We start from the raw sequence: 20,411 nt of genomic DNA on the forward strand, positions 1-20,411 counted from the left end.
AGTTCAATTACATTCCATTGTTGCCGTCACTTCTTGGCGGTCTTATATATACAAGAATACCGCATATCTAGTAGCCTCTCGAGGCTTCAAGAAGGGACATGAATTTTCTAGAAGCGCATGACGTGTTACTAGGATCACGTTACCTCCGCTGTCGTAACAATACTATAGTTATTTGAACTTTTCTTACTAAGAGAGCCATTCCAACTTAAATATTTGAAATATCTGGTGCTAGGTTTTGCTGTAAGTTCCTCAAAGACTCAGAAACGATATGCAAACTTATTATCACGAGTCGAATGAAACAATTAATGTACAAAATAACGAGAGCCTTTGCTTGAATAAATAAATAGAAACTTTTAAACTAGTATGAGAAACGTTTTTATTATCCGCCCTAGACCTTAAATTTTTTTGTAAGTTAGCGCTGAGCGAATAATCGAAATGTCAGTTATTAAGATAAACACTGAAATCGAGATCCCACGATTATTTAATACCTATATTTCAATTCGACTAGTACATAAAAACTGAACACTGGAAGCGAACTTCTGCAAGCGAACCGGTTTTTATGTTGTTACGTAACGAGCAATGTAATTGGCTGGACATGCACAGATCAAATGATAATGATGACGACGTGATTTGAGTATTTCAAACTGCTGTATGACCCGTTTTTGCTCAGATCTGTTAATGTTGGAAGGAAGAGCAGATATCAAGTCATATTCCTTGAAAGTTAAAGTACTAGTTTTGAACTGTTAACGTCAGTACTACAAAAGTATAATGAGGGAAATTGTACACATACAAGCTGGACAGTGCGGAAACCAGATAGGATCAAAGGTAATTACTCATATATATATATATATATATATATATACTGTGTTAAAAATACTCTCTAATTCTAAAGGCACTGCCCCATTGTCTAACGTTAGGGTCTAGTTCTAATCTAGTACTACTACTAGTAGTAGTAATACTAATACTATTAATTCCAAGTGTTTAGTTAAATTTTAAATGTAATTGTTTTAACTCTTTTTGAGCATTACTATTATTATTAATCTTAATTATCTTGGTTAAAAGTATTAGAGCTTGAGGCGCTCTTTAACTCAGACTAAAGTCATAGAACTTAGAAGTAGCTACCCACCCACTTCAAGTTAGAACTCTCACTGAAACTTTGAGACTGGTTGAGTATAGCTGATTAAAATGTAAAGATATTTACTTTATACTGTAATATAAAGACTAGAAATGAAATGCAAAGCTTAAGCTCACAATAACACTACCAGTATTTGAGTAACTTTATTTTTACTTTAGCCTTTGGGCCCACAATACATGACATGTGTAAACTGGGGTGAAATTCTCAAATTCAAAAACAAAACTAGAGATACTCATCTGGGTGAAGTAAACACGTTTTTTAAAAAGAAAACATGTGGGCGTAAACATAAAAAAAAAACGACAAAGCAACTCAAATAAGTAACGACTTAAAAATAACTTCTTTTACTCAGTACCTTGAATACTGGCAGAATTTCACACCTGCATGTAAATAATTACTTAGTCAGTTATCCTGACACTGACAGAAAATAAAGTAGCAATAGTACAATAGTACTACAAATACTACATGTATACATGAACGTTTAATGCCTCTGGAAAACTTCACAAGATCAAGAAAGGTCCTTATACTACATGAATTTTGAACACCTCAGTCATGAATACTTTACACTCATTGCTATGGGAAAACTATACAAGAGTTAAGCCATCTTGGAGAAGAATTCCAAGAATAAACTGATACATCTGACAACCCTTTTAAGCTTATGTGTAGAGGAACTAACATCAGAGGTAATATTACTTAGAATTAAAGGGTTCCTCAAAGTGGCAAGTCCTGCACACGCTGGAATCATTACCTCATTTGTGTACATCTTTTTTTCTACTAATATACATGTTGAATGCAAAAAGAAACTATAGTCCACCTGTATCTATATACCTGTGTATATTTAATGTATTTCAAAGATTTTTGTATTAGTGCTGTTAAATAAGAACCTGTAAAATATGGGAATTTATTCAAGTAAAGTATAAAATAACTATGATTAAAATCACAAAATAAATAATTATGTGTTTCTTACTTTATTAGTAAATTTATGCAAGCAAGATTTTTAACTAACCTAGGATTTCCTGTGGGCTTTTTCTTTCTCCTGAAATATGAATTAGTGGTATAAATTTGTAACTTGTTTTGTGTCTTTTTATGTGCTATTTTTGTTGTGAAGCAAAGTTACTGTATAATCTTGCTGTTTTTATGAACAGATGTATGGTGTTAGCCTATGTATGTTGCGTGGTATTTGCCTACCTGTTTTCCCTCGCTTTTTCTATTCCTTCCTGCAACAAAGGTAAGTTCTTTGTGGCCATCAGAGGTGAAATCTCTTTCCAGTTTCATTCTATGCTTACTCCATTTGTGTGCTCTGCTAGAGTTCAGAAAACATATTTATAATGTTTATTACCTGGATATTTATTTATCATGAAATTGATTTTACAGTGGATTTCTGTATTTTAAAAATCAGTTTTTCAATGTACTTTTTTCATTGTTGTTTTAACATTAAAATTGTGACTACTAGAATCTGTATAGAAATTTGCAAAATTTCTGTCATAATTCTAATTCAAAGATTTTGATGTGGATTTTAAGAGTAGTGTATTTTATTCATTGTTTAGTGTAATACTACATAACTTGTACTTGTCATGTTCATACTGAATTTAGAGCTTGTAAAGTACACTGGATTTCAAGTTTTTTTTAGCCAAATACACATAACTAAGATAGGACTAAAACATTTTTGAACTAAGATCTGGTGAATGTCCTGATATGGTCTGAAGACAAGACCTGTTTTTGTGAGAGGCGTTCAACCGTATGCTATGTCCTTTTAAGTCTGTACTTAAGCACTTGGGCCTGTGATGTCAGATAAACTGGTTTTGTTGACCTATTTTAATTTATATCAACTGTTGCATATATTTTCTGGATATATACATCATATATAATTTATTTGTGTTCTCAGTTCAAGAGAATAACTAAATATTTAGCAATGTTATTTGTATATTTCATTTTCAGTCTAATGTGACTATATGTGTTTTGAAAGCTTTGAAATTCCTAGTTTGAAAATTTCGCCATTGTGAAGTATATTAAGTCAATATATACTTTCCTCTAGTCTTGTGACTCAGTAACTTATATTTTTTCATAAACTTTGAGTAAATAGATTTTGTGAAACCTTATATCTTGTCTTTTTGGAATAATTCAAGATTCATAAGGTTTTTTGTTTTGCCAGATGTTTGTATAATAGTGAGTAAAATAAAAAATATGTATTGTTAATTTTCTTATATTTCATAACAGTTATGGCTTTTTTTTTTTTGGTGAGTAGCTGACTGGAAAAAATAGTTAGTAATTATTTAAATATTTTTATTTAAGGTAGTTGTACAATAGGGATTGTTATAGAGAAAATGTAGGCATGTGCTTGTGTGATTCATTATTTAATGTTTTTCAAATATATCATTGTGTTTCATTGATAGTGAATAAAAGTAAATTACATAATTAAGCTATTTTGTGTGAGTTTGTGTAGTCTTGGAGATATCTTTAGATGGAGCTGTTGGAGGTGAGGGTTGCAATCCTGGGATCAAATTCCAGGAATTATATTAATCCTTTTTTGATAACAGGTGTGTCACTGATACCCCCATCCCACCCTAATGATTTTTTTGTTCTTACAGTGGCAGTATTTAACCAAATTGAATGAAATTTTGGACAAACATACTATATAGTATTTGGTTTTGGCTTTAAGACTTTTTATAAATTGGTTTAGTATTTCTATCATATTTTAGGTTATCAAATTTCCAAAATCTTGCTGGTCGACAATGTTTAGAGAAAGCATTAAAAATAGTTAAAATGCTTGTTGTCATCTTAAAATTTTAGGTTTTTTTTATTGTTGATTAGAAAGTTCCATTTTATTCATCCAGTCAGTTTTAACTAGATTAATATTGATATTTCTATTGGTGCTTCATTTGGATTATTATAAGTCATTGCTTCTGGCTATAAAGTAAAAAAAAAACACCACTCTCTGACAAAGATTTATTATTTGAATTAGAAAAGGAATACAGATACTTTTTATTAAACCAAAATATAATGATGTAAATAAATAAAACTTGTAATCTTGGAATTTGAGCCACTAAAATCCCAGAATTCAGAACAAGCTTTGGAATTGCAACATCTAGTTGGCAGCCAGCATTAAAATTAGAAATATCTTTTCTGTTTACATTTGTACAAAATAACTGTCCATCTCAATTTTTTTATACTCCAATATTAATAATCATGTATTATTTTACTAACAATGATTCTTTACTGTTTCAGTTTTATTATTCTACTAAATTTGGAGCAAAAAACAACAACTAACTCTCTTATAGAATTAAGGATTTGCGAAGTAGTACTAAATATTCCCGATCTGCATTTTTTGCTTGGAAATTCGTGTGTTTGACCATATCAGGTATTGGACTGTTAATAACTTTAGTTTTGCTCATTCAGGATAGTATGATAGAGGTGGTAGACTATATATTTAGGGATGGCCAAGGTACTCAGTAGGCATAATACAAATATGCATGCTAAAAAATCAACAGTGACAGAGTTTTACCTTAAAAACTGATTGCCACTTACCTTCATGTGTTTTTCTACCCAAACCAAGGCAAGAAACCATCACTAAGATACCAAACCAGAAAGTGACCAACCCACCAAATTTTTCATCTTCCTTCTTGTTTCAGTTGAGATAGCTCTACAGCTACTTTATCACTAACATCAGTTTAAACGTGAATCCGCTCTGGGCAGTGAACAACGTCATCACTTAGTCGAAATTTATAAAAAAAGTTTTAATTCTAGTGTAAAATATGTTATCATTACCTCTTGAAGTTAGCTTTCTTACAGAAATCTGGTGTTTCTTTAAAAAGCTTAAGTACAGGGTGAAACCGGAATTACCAGCCAATAATAGATGACTGTAATGTATAGAATACTCAATGATTTGTACACTATACAATTGGTGTTTTTAGGGAGCCAACCCCTATATTATGTATGAAGGAATAAAAAAAATACACTTAATAGTAAACTATATTACACACATTCATAGAATACACTAACTTTCAGTCAGGGGAAAAATGCATAATTGACTTTAATATTACTGCAGTTGTAAGTTATATATTCCTGACTGTTGATATGCAGTTTGTTTGTCATAGTATCATGGTCATGTCAGTGTAGGCATTAATGTAGTGTAACTAAGAGCCTAGGAGTTGTGTACAAGAAAAACCAAGTTAAGTTAAATCATGTCTTGATTATTTCAGACTCTCACTACGAGATCAGTCAAATTGACCAAACTTATAGCCATTTTTTACTTGTGCATTTTACAGTGTAACATTACATTTTTATATTGAAAGTCATGTAGGATGATCTATGTATTGCTGTATCATCCCTATATTCTTGTTTGCATTCTTTTTTGGCACTACCATCTCTACATAATTTTACCTTTACAAAATGTTTTGTATTACTTGATAAGTAATGGTGAAAATAGAGATAAATGGTTAGTGCCATTTTATAATTTATCGTTGGGTTTATTAATTGATTATTTTCATGTGAAACACGAATAGTAAGAATAATCAAAAACAGTAACTAGAAACACTAATTTCAATTGGTTAGTTTATTTTCATGAATTATGATGGTAATTGATTAATTTGAACAACTTTGAATTAATAAAAAATAGTAGCAATATTTTGATTACTTGGATAGTTGAAACAATTGAAGCAGTAATAATTTTAAACACTAATTTTGATTAGTTAATTGTTTTATATGACACTAATCAATGCTTGTATGTAATTGATGAAACACTCAGCTCTAGTGAAAGCCAATACGGTGGTGAAGAATACTTGTTTAATAGTTCTGATGTATTATCATTTCATTAAAGACATACTATTTGATTGTGTTAAAAACTTCTAAAGAAAACATTTTTATTCATGAAGCCTATGTTATAACCAACCAAAAACTAAAAAAGAAAGACATCTTGATATTTTTAATAATAATTTGATTTGTCTGAAAACATGACATTGTTGGGTCTACATTTACTTCGTTATTTTGATAACTTATATAGTTGCTGTAGTTGAAAAATGCTTCTTAGACCTACAAATCTAAACATATCTGTAAATTATGATAGGGCCAAAGCAGTTAGGGATGAATAATGTGGATTATTTTGTGGATTTTCTGTATCAATATCTAATGAAGTATAATAATCTAGAAGCAAATTAGGATATCAACTGGATTTGATGTTGTTTTGGCAAGAAACTTGTATACACAATAGACGTGTGGTTTCGGATAGAATTGGGGATGAACCAGATATTGGATATATATATATAAATTACAGGTTACAGAGGGTTGCACAATTGGGAGGAATCAGCTCATTCTCCTAAATAAATAAACTTTCCTCAGTAACTCGCATACACTTTCTTTTGACCTTTCGGACTATCCCTCTCTCCACACGTATATTGAATAATATTTTTTGAGTCAGTGAGAATAATGACCTCTGAGTGATGGCTTATTTGGAAAGACTAAGCCTCCTGTATGAGCTGCACCTGCCTGTTATTATTAAAAAAAAACAATAACAATATGAGCTTCAAAAGCCATCTTACTGTATTGTATAGGAAAACTTAAATTACTGGAACTTGAAGTTTTGGTGCTTTCGTATGCTTGTGTACTGCAATAGCTGTGTGTGTGTATGTATAATTTAGTGCTACTCTGTCTAAGAGTACAAATCTTGAGAAAGCTTAATTTATTATTTACTGTGTTTGGTATTACTTCAGAATTTTGAAAATTGTTTTTCCTTTCCAATCAATGTGTATAGCAAATAAGTCTATTCTTAACATATTTTTTGTGCTTAGTGTCTGTAAATTATGAGTGTACAATATAAAATTTATTATTTTCTCTTTCTTTAAAGCCAACAAATGTATTCTTTTGTTTTGTAGTTCTGGTCTGTGATATCTGATGAACATGGTATTGACCCAACTGGAACCTATCACGGTGATTCTGACTTGCAGTTAGAGAGAATTAATGTTTACTATAATGAAGCTTCAGGTAAGGTTCATTATTAACCCAGTTTAAGACTAAGGACATTACACTGATTATAATAAGGTAATATTTCTAAAGTTAAATGTATTGTATTATCAAGGAAAGAGTTATTAATGTGTTATTGCCAATATGAATTCACCAAAGGGAATTCTTGCCTTGGGAGTCTATTATATTATTTCAAGGATATTACTTGTTATCAGAAGGGTGGAAAAGGTGTTGTATTTTCATAAATAGATTTTCGAAAAGAGTTTGATAAGGTGTCACACAAAAGATTAGCCAAGAATGCTACATCAGAAAGGGTTGGAAAAAATATAGGGATGTTGGATTGGAGGAAGCAAAAGGTTCTTAAAAATCGAATCCAGTCAAACTGGACCCTTGTTCTTTGATAGATTATTTAGGCAGAGTATTCCTGATGAAATTTAGTTGAATGGACAGCAACTGCCTGTTGTAGAAACACAAGTTTTGAAGATGAAACAGTAGAAGACTTTCAAAATGTTCTCCTCTACACTTATGTTTTTACAACAGGTAGGTGACATCCATTCAACTTAATTTCATCATTGACCCTTGTTACTAGTAGTACTTTATGGGTTAGTGCTTGGGCCTTTATTAATATGCCTCTTACAGTATTATTCATGTAAATCATGTAAATTAAACTCGTATATTTGTAGTGTATTGAGGATTTTGAAGTATTAACAAATGGTTTGGATTAATTATAATTTTAATCCCATTTAATATAGATGGGAACTCTCTTAATGTTGTTACAGAGGAAAATGATCTTTTGCATAGTATTGGATAATTCACTTAAGGTATCAAAGAAGTTGATTATTTTCTTGAGTTATGACTAATTGATTAAGCTGAACAAACTTGAACTAATTGAAAATAATAAAGAAAAATTATACTTGCAATATTTTGATTATTGGATTGTTGGAACACAGTGTTTGGGTTATTACAGTAGAGCGGAGGCCAGAACTTTACAGATTAAAAGGGTAATTTTTGATTTCCTGAAAAATAAGTGGTGGGGTGTATTAGGTTATGTAGTGTCATTAAAAAGATCTTTATGTGTATTGCTATTTTGTGAAGAAACTAGTTTGTTTCCTTATTAAAATATTTGTGAATTATAAGTATACTTTTTTGTATCTACTTGTGTGTTTAGTGAGTATTTATAGTTTCATTTTGATAATTGTTTAAGTATATAGATGCTGTTCTGAGTTAATATGCAAGGCTAGTATTTGATGTTGATAGCTAGACCTAAGTAAGTATAAAAGCATCTAAAAGATAGTGATAAACATCAATATGTTTTTGTTTTCTTGTAGATTTTGTGGATGAAATGATTTCTAAGTGGTTATAAACATAGTAATGCTAAACAGTTGAACTTCTGGTCTTTTTTATATCTAAGAATATGTGCAAAGGGTATACTGTCAATTGTGTGTAGTTGTGGTAGTTTTTGTAAAAGATCAAGTTTTATAGATTGTAAATTACATAATACACATGAATTATAAATAATTGACTTTAATGTTTGTAATGTTATCACCTTTCATTCACTACAACAACAAGAGAATGTAAAATATTTGTTTATAAATTCTTAATTTTTTCCTATCTGATATTTAATTGCTGGCCTTACCGTTTATAGGTATTAGCAAATTGTGGTTATTCACTTCTTTTCTTACTATTAGATTTGGAACTGGTATTAGCAACAACATTATTCTTCAAAAATTTTGTATTATAATTAATTGTTTCACATATTAACTCTTTCAGCACAGGCTCGGTCCCTGGGACGGACCTCACAACCATTTTGGGCTTCTTATGGTTTTCATGCTATAAATTTTAAATTAGTAAGCTGTTGTTAACAAAATTTGATACGGTGGAACTGTCGAGGTTTTCGTTCTAATCTTGATGACATTAAGACCTTGATTGACTCCTATCATTCCGTATGTCTCCTTACAGGAAACATTTCTGAAACTTGCTGATACAGTCACCTTTTGGCAGTTTTCTCTGTACCGGAATGACAGGTTGTGTGATGGGCGGGTACACGGAGGGGTAGCACTGCTGGTCGACCAGCATGTGCCCTCCATATCTGTGTCCCTCGATACACCCTGGGAGGCCGTAGCCATACGTGTTTCCTTGGGTTGTGCCATCACTGTTTGTTCTCTCTAGCTGTCTCCTGGGGAAATTTATGATCAATCGAACCTTGATGCTCTCGTTGATCAGTTGTCACCTCCCTTATTACTTCTTGGAGACTTTAATGGACACAACCCCCTCTGGGGTGGTGCTGATATTGATGAGAGGGGTCATTCCATAGAGCATATGCTCTCGGATCACAACCCCCTCTGGGGTGGTGCTGATATTGATGGGAGGGGTCTTTCCATAGAGCATATGCTCTCGGATCACAACCCCCTCTGGGGTGGTGCTGATATTGATGGGAGGGATCGTTCCATAGAGCATATGCTCTCGGATCACAACCTTTCTCTCTTCAATACTGGAACATGAACTTATTTTCATGCACCTAGTCAGTCTTTTACTGCGATTGATCTCTCGATTTGGTCCCCTGCACTTTTCACTCGCTTTTCTTGGATGGTCAACAGTGATCCACGGGGCAGTGATCATTTTCCTATCATACTGAGAGAGGTTGGCCATGGTCAGTGCCACCCGACCCGAGTGCCACGGTGGAAGCTGGACCAGGTTGATTGGCCATCTTTCACCTCTCTCTCTCTCTCTGAACTTGATCCTGCCTTCATCTGTCTGCCATCAATAGACGATTGTGTGGTGGCAGTGACTGACTGTATTGTCCAGGCGGCTGTTCATTCTATTCCTAAGACCTCGACACGTTTTCCATGGTATCCTCGTCCATGGTGGAGTCCTGTCTGCCAGGAGGCACGGCAGGCTCAAAAACGGGCCTGGGATACCTTCCGACGGTATCCCTCTTTTTCTAACCTCATTGTTTATCAGTGGGCCCATGCTCGGCAGGTTCGATGTCTCAAAGCCAAAAGGAGTCTTGGATTAAGTTCACTACTAGCATCTCTTCTACCACCAGTTCCAAAACTGTACGGGACAAGATTCGGAAAGTCACTGGGAGGTATGCTTCCCATCCGCTTTCCATCTTGCTCTCCAATGGCCAGGAAGCTGCTGATGTCCAGAGCATTTCCGATACTCGTGGCCAAAGCTTTTCTCATGCTTCTAGCACTTCTGTTTCTTCCCCTGCCTTTTGGCCATAAAGTCTCAGGCAGAGCGATCACCTCTTTCCTTTCGGGCCGATCGTCTCTATGATTATAATCACCCCTTTACAGTGGTGGAACTCAAACTTGCTCTTCATCGGTCGGACCTGATGATGTTCATTATGAGATGTTGCGCCATCTCTCTCCTGCCTCTCTTGCTATTCTTCTGGTTATTTTTAACCAGATCTGGCAGGAGCATGTTTTTCCTGATGCTTGGTGCCAGGCTATTTTCCTTCCTTTCTCTAAACCTGGGAAGGATACCAAGATTCCTTCTAATTATCGTCCCATCGCTTTGACTAGTTGCCTTTGTAAGGTCCTAGGGAGGATGGTTAATGCTCGTCTTGTTTGGTTCCTGGAATCAAACATGCTCCTCTCGCCCACCCAGTGTGGGTTCCGTCGATGAGGGAAGCCTTTCTCAAGAGAGAACATCTTGTTTCTGTGTTCTTCGATCATGAGAAGGCTTATGGCACTACGTGGAGGTATGGAATTTTGCAGGACCTCCACTTCTATGGGTTGCATGGCCATTTATCCATTTTTATTCACAACTTTTTACTGAACAGGCGATTCGAAGTCCGTGTGGGTTCAACTCTTTCCCGTTCCTTTCCACAGGAACTTGGAGTCCCTCAGGGCTGTGTCTTGAGTGTCACACTTTTAAGTGTTAAAATTAATGCCATCACTACAAATCTTTCTCCGACTGTTGCAAATGGGCTCTATGTCGATGACTTCCACATCTCGTGTCAGTCGTCGAACATGAGGTTTATTGAGTGGCAGCTTCAGACTGCCCTCAATCGGTTGTTGACATGGACCACTGCAAATGGTTTTAAATTTTCTTTTTCCAAAACCGTTTGCATGCATTTTTTCCGCCAACGGAGTATCTACCCCGATCCCGAGCTCCGTCTCGGCGATATAGTTATTCGTGTGGTCCCTGAGGCAAAGTTCTTGGGGCTTATCTTTGACCGTAAGCTTAGCTTCATTCCACACATCATTTACTTGAACTAGTTTAAACCTAACCAATTTGGATTTGGTGCTTAGATAGTGAGATTTACTAGTCAGCATCATGAACTGTAAACCATCAATAGAAACACTAATCAATACTAATAATATAGCAACAACAATAACAGTAGTAGTAGCAGGTCTAGCAAAACAAAGGAGTCTGTGATTCAAATAATGAATTTCAGTAGGTATACAGCTATTTGTGTGGTCTTTGTGAAGCCTGATTTATAAAACCTTTAATATTTTCATTATTACATTATTTTCATTTTATTTATAATATTTTAAGCACCTTAACTCAGAAGAAACAACTATATTCATCAGCTGTGAATCATGATTTATTTTTTCCAGTACATGTCGAGGTCAAGTGGTAAATGTGATTTTAAACTGATTTCTGACCTAGATATTAGTGACTATTATTTTGTCATAACTAACAAAACTATAACTGGATTTAACAGAGCATTAACTTTTTTTTTAAAGGTGGCAAGTATGTTCCCAGAGCCATCTTAATTGATCTGGAACCTGGAACTATGGACTCTGTTCGATCTGGTCCCTTTGGACAGCTCTTTCGACCAGATAACTTTATCTTTGGTAAGTGTTAATGCCATTCATGATATTTGTTAGATATTTCATTCCAGTTGCCTGAAAAATGTTGGGAAATAATTTTAAAAATTTCTAATTTACGTTGTAAAAAAAGTGGACGGAAATAATTTTTCCAGAAAATCACCTAAACTTAACCCTTATAGTACCACATCAGTACAACTACCTCAACTTCATAACACATGATCAGAATTTACCTATTAACACCAAACACATTATATCAAACTTGCTTAACTCTTTTGTATGTGGAGTCCCTTTAAACACTTTTCTGCACAAGTCACTGTTACATTCAAAATTTAATTAAACACCTTTACTATCAATATATGTGTGAATGAAATTAATATAATCTTGTATATTATGATTCAAAGTTTTATGTTATCCGAGTTTTAAGTCCTTTATTTCAAAATAAACCTTTATAAAACTACTTAAAAAAACTAGATGTATTGTCATGTGACCAACAAGCTATGAAAATTTTCTATTTGGCTCTCTGTATCTTGAATAATACAATGGTAGTTCATTAGAAGTACGTCTAGACAATAAGTTGCTTACATAATCTTTTGACTCATTGATTTCAAAATTCTCTGAATGATTACATTAGAAACAAATAATAAATTTTTTCAACTCCTGACAGGTGCCACCTCCACCCTCAACAGATTTTTTGAGCTTTATAGCCTACATGTAGATGCCACACACATGTGTATAATTATAGAAAGAGCTCATTTTACACCATAATCTAACATTGGTTATTTTGAAATTGGCATGCAGTTGTTAGCAAGGGGTATGTCTTGTTGACTGTAATATTGTTGGCTGCGTGATCATCTATAACCCTTACCTAAATATGTTATAGTTAGTGATACAATTTAAATTGTATTTAGGTCTTACTATTATATTTTAGTTAATTGTGTATTATTTATGTTTTAAAATGCAAAATCAAAAGGTTTAAACATTTTTTAAATGTACATAAAATTTTGCATCAGTTCTCAAGTCTTATGATATTACACGCTGAATAAACTTTTGCCAAAGGGTTATATGTTTCAAAAATAAACTTTAATATGCCTCGAGGGCACTGTTGACTTGTGTCAAGATGAAGAATAAGTGGTAAAGGACAAGACCTGAAATTATGAATTTAACAAAAGGAAAAATCTTTAAAAATATTCTACAAATAATTAAAAGATATGTATTGTTTTTTTCTATTTCCTAATTTTAATTGTTACATTGCATTGTATATTGATGATAATAGGTTAGTGATATGGTGAAGAAAATGAAAAATAAAATATAAACATTTGCTTTAAAAAAACTTTTCTCTTTTAGAAGATTCTAGAAATTATGCAAATGAAATATGAAAATTATTTTATACTTAAAATGAAAATCACCTTGCACTCAATATGTTAATAATTTGAATGCAAGTAAATACAATAAAAAAAATAACATTTTTTGTAAAAACTTAATTATAATAATGTCATTCTTTGTGTACAAGATACTTATGATCTTTAACAAAATCTTACCAGTTTTGAGAGGATATGTTAAGAAATTTCAGTTACTGTAGGTATTGTTGTAATTGAAATTCGTGACTCGATTTCTGCAAATTGCACAAGCCTGCTGTAAAATGTTAATGTACTTAATTGACATGATTTTTGTGTTGAAGGCAGGAGTCATAGTTTTTAATGACTAGGAAGTTATTGTACTCTAATTTTCTCTGCTTACTGAATAACGTAAGGTACAAAGTTTTGTTTGACTTTTGTCTGTTTCCCAACAATGTTTTTCTTGTATGTAGATAAAGAAAAATAAAATCCCATTTTATAAAATGTTAACAATATCTGTAGTTCAAGTTGAGAGAAATTTCTTCATTTATTTTGTTTTTGTACTTATTTACCAACTTATTGCTATAGGTCAGTCTGGTGCAGGAAATAACTGGGCAAAAGGTCACTACACTGAAGGTGCAGAGCTGATAGAAAACGTGATGGATGTTGTCAGGAAAGAATCTGAAAGTTGTGACTGTTTACAGGGATTTCAGCTTGCACACTCACTTGGAGGTGGCACTGGCTCTGGCATGGGTACTTTGCTTATTTCCAAAGTGAGAGAAGAATATCCTGATCGTATCATGACCACTTTCTCCGTTTTCCCATCCCCAAAGGTGAGAGATAAAGAAACTTTATTTCTATGAAACATAAATGTTTATATTTTGTCATTTAAAAATATATTAAAGTTCCCATAAATACCTTAGAAAGCTTAAAAACAACTCTAATTAGGAGCTTGTTTATTTCCTAAAGTGAAATTATCTATTTTCCTTTGAATTTATTTATATTTTGTTGTTGATATTGGAAGGAGTCCATTTTCCTTGCAAACTTCAGAAAAAATAAACTGAGAAGCTTAACTTACCCCATTTATAAAACAGTATATATGTTTTTTAATATGTAAATACAAATTCAAAAACAATATTAAGTAATAAGAGTTATTCAAAAAGAACTGTGAAACTTGAAGTGCTGCCTTATTTTACAGGTTTCAGACACGGTAGTAGAACCGTATAATGCCACGTTGTCAGTTCACCAGCTTGTTGAAAACACTGATGAAACCTTCTGCATTGACAATGAAGCCCTTTATGATATATGCTTCAGAACACTCAAATTAACCTCTCCTTCTTACGGCGACTTGAATCATCTTGTGTCTATCACAATGTCTGGAGTAACCACATGTCTTCGTTTTCCTGGCCAGTTGAATGCAGATCTTCGCAAACTTGCTGTTAACATGGTGCCATTCCCACGTTTACACTTTTTTATGCCTGGCTTTGCTCCCCTAACCTCAAGAGGAAGCCAGCAGTATCGTGCTGTAACAGTTCCAGAATTGACGCAACAGGTTAGATCTTAAACAAGCAAAAAAATTATAGGTGTAATTAAACATTTATCTCTGATAAATTTTAAAGCACAGTTATGTGAAGTAATTAACAGAATAATTTAATGTAAGTCATGTTTAAAACATTGTATTCTGACATTAGTAATATCTTTAAATGTAATAATTTTCTGTTTATTTTTTATGATTAACTCTAATTTTATTAATCAGTTTACAGTCACTATCTATATAGTTTAGTTGGCTATACTTTTTACTGAAAATGTTACTTATGTGTGAAAAGTTTAATTTCTTTAAGCAGTAGTTTGTTTTTTATTTTACTTGAAACTTAATAACTATGTCTGATTCCTCAAAAAGCAAATATTTTCATGATAATTTAAGTTAACTTAAATATACGTAAAATCAAAAGATAATGTAAGATAAACTGTCAAATTGAGGGGGGGGGTATTTTTTAAAGAATAAGATATTTATCTTGGTTTTTTACAAATAAATAGAAGAAACTCAAAACTGAAAGTCAAATTACATGGTGACTGAAAATTTTAATTAGTACACCTAAGTACTCAAACACAAAATGCATACTATTTTGGTCAGCATTATGTATGAATCCAAAAGTAGAGATGAAAACTGTGTAAAACAATTGCAAGGAATATCATTGAGCATTAATAAGTAGCTTTAATGGTTTGAATTGTACATTTTTTGTTCATGCTGCTGTTCCAATCTAGAAAGAAGCTGTCATTTGAAGGAAAAAAAACTTTTTTTTTTCAACTCAACTTTTATTGTTTTGTAATTTTCCAATCTTATTAATATTCATATACCTTTTAGATGTTTGATGCCAAGAACATGATGACAGCATGTGATCCTCGTCATGGTAGATATCTGACAGTTGCTGCAATGTTCCGGGGAAGAATGAGCATGAAAGAAGTTGATGAGCAGATGTGGAATATACAAAATAAGAACAGCAGGTATTGTAAATTGTTTATGTGCTTAAGATTTATTAAATAGATAATATTCCATGAGTATCTCTATGCTATCAATTGGTTATGCTACTTAGTTAAATTCATGAAAGAATTTTTTATTTTTTCTGTTATTCTGAAGTAATCCTACATTTTGTACAAGTACTAATTCTTATTACCTGTCAACTTTAAGTCTGTATTTACTGTTAAACATTGTCTTGATAATTTGCTCAGTTTCTATTTGAAAGCTGTAAACTTTAAAATTAGGATGAAACCGGTTTACTGCTATAGTGGCGAGTTTTGATTTTTTTAAATAACTGAGTCTTTGTTCATTGTTGTACGTAATGTAGTTTGTCACCTGTTTTAAGTTTTTTATATTCAATTTTTAAATTGTTAGGATTAAGCTAAGGTTCTACATTTTAGGATGGTTGGGTGGGGGGGACATCATCAATGTAATGTTGGTTAATGAATTAAAGACCATAGATATACGTGAACCATGTAGTCTCAACTCTATGGTGACTAGGCTGCCTGCCAATAATATGTTTTTATTTATTAATGTTGATAGAGATATTAATTTTGGATGGAAAGCTTTTATGTTAATTATTAATACTTTTATTAATGAAAGTATTAGATTTTAAGATAATCTTTCATTATTTTGCTTTTAGTCTGTTAAAAATGGTTTAAAATTAGGATGGAACTGTTTAATGTCAAAATTATGATGACAGCTTGTGATCCCATCATTGGATATTTTTAGATGATGTGGTATTTAAGTTATCTCATACAGTTACATTTTTCCTCTGATAGCTACTTTGTTGAGTGGATCCCTAACAATGTTAAACTGGCTGTTTGTGATATCCCACCTCGTGGGCTCAAGATGGCAGCTACCTTCATTGGGAACTCCACAGCTATCCAAGAAATTTTCAAGAGAATAGCAGAACAGTTTACAGGTAAAGGTTTTCTTCGTTATAGTTAAATTAGTAGAACATGTCAAAATTCGACAGTATATAGGGAATTGTGATATTTCACTCGATTTGCATTCTTATCTAACCATACAAAATTAATGATTTGGCAACTAAGATAAGTTATTTCTAAAAGCTCTTTTAAAACTAAAAATAATCTTTGGCATTGTTCACACTACAAATACTCACTTCACCTATAAAGATTTTAATTAGTCGTCCAAGTTTTTGCATGCGTTAACAGATTTTTCAGAACTCCACAGAACATTTGCTTTGTAAACAAAATTTTAGAAAATTACACAGCAAAGCTATTCAAAACTCAAATAAAACATGTTCAAACTTTCTTATTGTATGTACTATTTCTTTAAAATAGAAAAATGTAACATAAAATAAAAAACAACACTGAAAATTTGCTTTTAGAAAATCATTTTGATGCCATTGTGTTGTATCAAAATTAGATTTAGAAATTTTGCAATAAAGTAAATTTTGTTAAATTTTGACAACACGTGTATATGAAAATTATCATATACCTATAACAGTTGCTCTTAGTAAGCCGTACCTATACATATAATTGTTTTTTTCTATATTCCTTTTCTTTATATTCATATACAATGTATGTATGGACTTCCATTTTCCCATGTGATATTACTCTGCTAGTAGGACTGGCTGAAATATGTCAATATATATATAGTATGTATGTATGTATGTATGTGTATGTATAAAGAGAAAGAGAGAGCTGTGGTATTTCTAACCACAGTCTAAAAGTAAGGACTATGGAATTCATATTAAAAAAAAGTTGTTTACAAAACTTTGTACACATTTTCAGTATTTCACATTCAGGGACATAATTATTTAAGTAGTCGAATTAACCTACTCTCAGTAGTAGATCCGATACTAGGAAAAATCTGGCTCTGCTAAGTGCAATCCCGGTGGACAGACATCTGTATTCCCAAGTCGTATTTTTTAGGGACTGATGAGACTTTGGCATATTTGAAGCATAACCCTTGTTTTGTGTTATATCTTAAAGTTGATTAGTTACGTTTGAAAATTATACTTTATTTGTTATTTGACATCTAGTCTATTTCAACTACATTGTAGCTACAAGTTATTTACAGTACTTGAATTTATTAGAAAAAATGCCAACAAATTTGACAAACATGAAATCGTGTAAAGCACACTAGATAAAAAAAAATCCACACAATAAACAGCTTTAGAACTGCAGTTTTGCACTATATATCTCATTAATCCAGTTAATTTAATTATAGGTAATGCTAATTACTGTACCTTTGTCTTTATGAATTTTGACTTAGTGTAGTGTTTTATGTACACATATTGCAAAGTAATTTGAGGTTATTTAGTTTTCCAACTAGATTTAACACCTGTTATTCCTCCATCTTGTAAATATTTATTTTTTAATGTGAAAACATATTTAAATAGCTGGCATTAAGTACTGCTATTTTAGCTCTTTACTACTCATTTTTGTGAGTTTTATTACTTAATTTCAGCAAATCTCTAATTTTAAAATGTACATAACTGCAAGGTGGAGAAAATCCAAGTGTTAAATTTAGTTAAAAGGTTGAAGAGTTTCACACATTTAAATAGGGAGAGTGTAAAGTTTTGTGTAAGTAAGAACAATACCATGTATTAATTTTTATTTTATTTTCCAGTAAAAATTAAACTAAAAAAGGACTAAAGTTATTTTTAAGTTTATCATAAAAGTCAAGTAAATGGCTGTAACACAATAAATTACACTTTGATACCTACTTAGAAAATGTGTAGTGAGACCTTCTCCTATTGCAAGGAAGAGTAGTGTTACTTAATCTTTCCTACACATCAGTAAGGTCAGAAAATGTGTAGTGAGACCTGCTCCTATTGCAAGGAAGAGTAGTGTTACTTAATCTTTCCTACACATCAGTAAGGTCAGAAAATGTGTAGTGAGACCTGCTCCTATTGCAAGGAAGAGTAGTGTTACTTAATCTTTCCTACACATCAGTAAGGTCAGAAAATGTCTGTATATCAGTCAAGTTAATTTATCTGGGAATATTTTCGTAAATCTTAATACATTTATTACTTTTCAACTAAATCTGAGTAAAAACTGTTTTTGTTTGTACTGATTGTTATATGTACATTTACAAACCAAAAATATCACTGTGTGGGGAAACTACTGTGTTTAATGCCACCAACACAAGGCTGTAGAAAATAAATGCTATTTAAATATAATTGTTTGAAGACTTGCAGTAGTTGAGACAGTAACTAAAGACAGTTTTTAGACATCAATTATTTTGATGCCAGAAATGAGCTGTTCAGTATGTTGTAAAATATTAAAAGTTGTTTGTTTTGTTTCTTTTCAGCCATGTTTCGCCGCAAGGCCTTTTTGCACTGGTATACAGGAGAAGGGATGGATGAAATGGAGTTTACTGAGGCTGAGTCTAACATGAACGACTTGGTATCTGAATACCAACAGTATCAGGAAGCTACTGCTGATGATGAAGGCGAGTTTGATGAAGAAGAGCCTGTGGACGAAATGGAGTAAAATTGCAGTTTTGCAATTCACTGGGTGTTTAATGCATTCAGTAGCATTACCTGATATCCAGATTATAATTGGTGAAAGAGGTTTATGCATTTATTTCGTTTTTCTAGATTAACTAATTCTTTGTACAGGAAATATAATTTTTGTATGAAGCAAAATACAGATCAATATTGCCCTGGTGTAAAAATTATCTGTAAAATAAAATTTACTTGTGAAATTTTGTTGAACTGTTTACTTTGTACTGTGTTACAGTACTGTAAAGGAAATGTTTTTTATAAAAAGCTATTAAAGTATCTAGTTGTTGAGAGAACAATACCTTTTGAATTACAAGAATTACATTTTAATAAAGAAATATAAAAAATATGCATTAGCACACTCGCAATAACATGTACACTGAATATAGATTTGAGCTTAGCTTTATAAGTTCACAAAACTAGATATTTGATCAAGGTGTGAAATTATGTAATAATAATTCCTACTAACGTACTATTTTAAATGAAATAAAGAGACAGGACAAAAATCAACACAAGATGAACATTTTTTATTATGGAGCTCAACATTAAATCAGTGTGTGTACTTTTACCTGCATGGACACTCGTTGAATTTAGAATATAGATTCAGTCAAGCTGTCAAATACAAGTTTTCAAAGCTTACTTAAGCTTAGGGTTTACTCTACGACCCTGTACATCTTAGCTTTGAAGAAGCCTTGTATTTAAATGGTTTCAGGGAAACTTGGAAAAATAGGTGAATTTTACATTTTTTTTAACCCATCATAGGAAACAACAGATAATTTAATTTTACAGAAAAAAAACTGGGAAAAATAAGTGAATTTCATGTGATTCAGTGATGCTTTTAGGTCACAGACGGCCAAGAAAATAATTACCATTACAAAATAATTACAAAAAAAATAGCAAAAGTTAATTATAACAGTTAGCGTATCTTATGAATAAAAGTTATTTTATATACATCGATCGTTATGTATATCCCCGTCCCACCAAACAAGCTCGCCCTTTCAGCAGGGGGGGAGGGGGCGTTGCAATGGGTTAATCTCCTATTCGTTGGTAAAAGAGTTGACGGTGGGTGGTGATGACTAGCTGCCTTCCCTCTGGTCTTTTACTGCTAAATTAGGGGCAGATAGCCCTCGTGTAGCTTTGCGCTAAATTCAAAACAAACAAAGCTTACCGATACTTGTCATGGGGCATGAAGGTACCCGTAAATAGTGGC

General features: G+C 32.4%; 1 protein-coding gene across 1 annotated transcript; it reads left to right on the forward strand.

Moving 5' to 3' along the window:
* Positions 1-648: 648 nt before the first annotated feature.
* On the forward strand, positions 649-19,404 carry LOC106462986 (tubulin beta-2 chain-like). Its single transcript, XM_013922956.2, has 8 exons — positions 649-825; positions 7,000-7,108; positions 11,785-11,895; positions 13,794-14,038; positions 14,404-14,757; positions 15,571-15,710; positions 16,506-16,648; positions 19,009-19,404. Exons 1-8 carry the CDS (start codon positions 769-771, stop codon positions 19,188-19,190), a joined length of 1,341 nt encoding a protein of 446 aa, XP_013778410.1. The 5' UTR covers positions 649-768; the 3' UTR covers positions 19,191-19,404.
* The last annotated feature ends 1,007 nt before the right edge of the window (positions 19,405-20,411 follow it).

Source organism: Limulus polyphemus, unplaced genomic scaffold (assembly GCF_000517525.1).
Source record: "Limulus polyphemus unplaced genomic scaffold, Limulus_polyphemus-2.1.2 Scaffold1294, whole genome shotgun sequence".
Lineage (NCBI taxonomy): Eukaryota > Metazoa > Arthropoda > Merostomata > Xiphosura > Limulidae > Limulus > Limulus polyphemus.

Excerpts from the sequence above, each read along its gene's own strand:
- LOC106462986 (XM_013922956.2), top strand. The coding sequence starts at position 769 with ATGAGGGAAATTGTACACATACAAGCTGGACAGTGCGGAAACCAGATA. Across the intron at positions 11,896-13,793 it reads ACCAGATAACTTTATCTTTG|GTCAGTCTGGTGCAGGAAAT; the intron begins GTAAGTGTTAAT and ends TTATTGCTATAG. Across the intron at positions 15,711-16,505 it reads ATACAAAATAAGAACAGCAG|CTACTTTGTTGAGTGGATCC; the intron begins GTATTGTAAATT and ends TTCCTCTGATAG.